General features: G+C 37.9%; 1 protein-coding gene across 1 annotated transcript in view; it reads right to left on the bottom strand.

Moving 5' to 3' along the window:
* LOC116685837 (leukocyte elastase inhibitor-like) overlaps window positions 1–3,236 on the bottom strand; it is a 15,124-nt gene that overhangs the window by 1,145 nt on the left and 10,743 nt on the right. The window contains 4 exon segments of the mRNA XM_032510798.1: window positions 1–98; window positions 181–270; window positions 504–581; window positions 2,983–3,125. The exon segment at window positions 1–98 is cut by the window's left edge and continues 83 nt beyond it. Of these exon segments, the coding sequence (XP_032366689.1) occupies window positions 1–98; window positions 181–270; window positions 504–581; window positions 2,983–3,125 (409 nt within the window).

Consider the following 3,236-nt stretch of genomic DNA (forward strand, 5'->3'; position numbering starts at 1 on the left):
ATCTTGAACCGAGGCAGCCCCACCTGGACCTCAACATTATCCATCATATTTGGACGCGTCCACTCCATGAAGTTCTCATAGGTCAGCTGCTTCTCCAGCTGGGGGTGGACACGGAATCAGTTGTTAGTTTGTTTGTGTCTGCGGGTTTCTTTATGTGTGTGGTGTGTGTGTGTGTCTTACCTTCTCCAGACCTGTAGTACTGTCCTCCATCTCATTGGGTAAAAAGATGAGCATGCTGAGCTCCTTCCCTTTGTAAGGCATCTCTAGGACCTGTCCAGCACAGGGATGAAAAACATTACAGTACATATATACACTGTATAACAAGATAGCTTATGGGCTGACATGCAACAAAACAACTTGTCAGGTAGTTCATTTTACAGTTACGGTAAACTAATCATAACCAAAATCTTAATTCTCCTTTGAATCATTCACACTTCATTGAAATCTGATCCTGTTTGACCTTATTAATAAAGGTTTTATGATTGGTTCCGTTGCATCGTTACCTGGCAGCCGGCTTCAGAAATGTAGGTCAAAGGGAACTTGGATTTCTGGTGCATCATCTTCACTGGCTTAGTGTCATTCTGAAAACAGGAAGCAGAAAAATACATAAGCTTAAAGAGAAACACCAACCAAAATCGTGTACACATCACCTTGTTCCAGTGATGTAGAAATGTTCAGCAGGGTGTGGTCAGTGGTCCCCTACTACTGTATCTGAAGTCTCTTTTATATAGACCTTAGTGATCCCTAATACTGTATCTGAAGTCTCTTTATATAGACCTTAGTGGTCCCTACTACTGTATCTGAAGTCTCTTTTATATAGACCTTAGTGGTCCCCTAATACTGTATCTGAAGTCTCTTTATATAGACCTTAGTGGTCCCTAATACTGTATCTGAAGTCTCTTTATATAGGCCTTAGTGGTCCCCTAATACTGTATCTGAAGTCTCTTTATTATACCTTAGTGGTCCTAATACTGTATCTGAGTCTCTTCTTATATAGACCTTAGTGGTCCCAAATACTGTTATCTGAGTCTCTTTATATAGACCTTATTGATCCCTATACTGTATCTGAAGTCTCTTTTAATATCCTTAGTGGTCCCCTAATACGTATCTGAAGTCTCTTTTATATAGACCTTAGTGTTCCCTATACTGTATCTGGAGTCTTTTTTATGAGACCTTATGTTCCCAATACTGTATCTGAAGTCTCTTTTATAAGACCTTAGTGGTTCCCTAATACTGTACTGAGTCTCTTTATAGAGACCTTAGTGGTCCCTAATACTGTATCTGAAGTCCTTTTTATATAGACCTTAGTGTCCCCTAATACTGTTTCTGAATCTCTTTTATATAGACCTTAGTGGTCCCTAATACTGTATCTGAATTCTCTTATATAGACCTTAGTGGTCCCTAATATGTATCTGAGTCTCTTTTATATAGACCTTAGTGGTCCTTAATACTGTATCTGAAGTCTCTTTTATATAGACCTTAGTGGCCCTAATACTGTACTGGTCTCTTTTATATAGACCTATTCCTATATGTATCTGAGTCCTTTATATAGACCTTATGGTCCCTAATACTGTATCTGAGTCTTTTATAGACTTAGTGGTCCTAAACTGTATCTGAAGTCTCTTTATATAGACCTTAGTGGTCCCTAATACTGTATCTGAAGTCTCTTTTATATATAGACCTTAGTGGTCCTCTAATACTGTATCTGAAGTCTCTTTTTATAGACCTAGTGGTCCCTAATCTGTATCTGAGTCTCTTTTATATAGACCTTAGTGGTCCCCTAATACTGTATCTGAAGTCTCTTTTAATATAGACCTTAGTGGTCCTAACTACTGTACTGAAGTCTCTTTATATAACCTTAGTGGTCCCCTAATACTGTATCTGAAGTCTCTTTATATATACCTTAGTGGTCCCATACTGTATCTGAGTCTCTTTTATATAACCTTGTGTCCCTAATACTGTATCTGAAGTCTCTTTATATGACCTTAGTGGTCCCTAATACTGTTCTAAGTCTCTTTTATATAACCTTATGGTCCTAAACTGATCTGAAGCTCTTTTATATAGACCTTAGTGTCCCAATACTGTATCTGAAGTCTCTTTTATATAGACCTTAGTGTCCCTAATACTGTATCTGAAGTCCTCTTTATATAGACCTTAGTGGCTCCCCATACTGTATCTGAAGTCTCTTATAAGACCTGTGGTCCCTAATACTGTATCTGAAGTCTCTTTTATATAGACCTTAGTGGTCCCTAATACTGTATTGAAGTCTCTTTTATATAACCTTATGGTCCCCTAATACGTATCTGAAGTCTCTTTTATATAGCCTTAGTGGTCCTCTATACTGTATCTGAAGTCTCTTTTATAGACCTTAGTGGTCCCTAATACTGTATCTGAAGTCTCTTTTATATAGACCTTAGTGGTCCCTAATACTGTATCTGAATGTCTCTTTTATATAGACCTTAGTGGTCCCTATACTGTATCTGAAGTCTCTTTTAATGACCTTAGTGGTCCCTAATATGTATCTGAAGTCTCTTTTATATAGACCTTAGTGTCCCTACTCTGTATCTGAAGTCTCTTTTATATAGACCTAGTGGCCCCTATACTGTATCTGAAGTCTCTTTTATATAACCTTAGTGGTCCCAATACTGTATCTGAAGCTCTTTTATATAGACCTAGTGGTCCCTAATACTGTATCTGAAGTCTCTTGTTCTATTTATATAGACCTTAGTGGTCCCAATACTGTATACTGAAGTCTCTTTTATATAGACCTTATGTGGTCCCTAATCCTGTATCTGTCAAGTCCTCTTTTATATAGACCTTAGTGGTCAGGTTGATGTCAAATTCTTTTCATTTACACTTCTTTCAATGAAGAAGTCAGGATTATAATCCTAGTGGTGTAAATGGTTTATGCTTCCATAAAACAGATTTAAAAACCTGTTTTGTGAATCAGTGTTAGTCTAGTTTTTCTTAGAGCAGTGTTACCTTGTTGAGTCTAAACTGAGCATCCTGTGTGGCACTCGTGTTAAACTGCGTGTTCCAGTTGCCTTTGAAGTAGATGGCATTAACCAGCACCAGCCTGGTCATGCTGTCCACCACACCTTCGCCCAGCAGATCCTTAATTTTATCTGGTGAACATAATTGACACATACGTGAAGCAATGGCACATAACTGAAAGCAATTCTGAAGTTTTGATGAAATTGTGAGCTAATTAGCCATGTTTCCATGTGTGTTATGTG

This window comes from Etheostoma spectabile, unplaced genomic scaffold (genome assembly GCF_008692095.1).
Source record: "Etheostoma spectabile isolate EspeVRDwgs_2016 unplaced genomic scaffold, UIUC_Espe_1.0 scaffold272, whole genome shotgun sequence".
NCBI classification, from domain to species: Eukaryota; Metazoa; Chordata; class Actinopteri; order Perciformes; family Percidae; genus Etheostoma; species Etheostoma spectabile.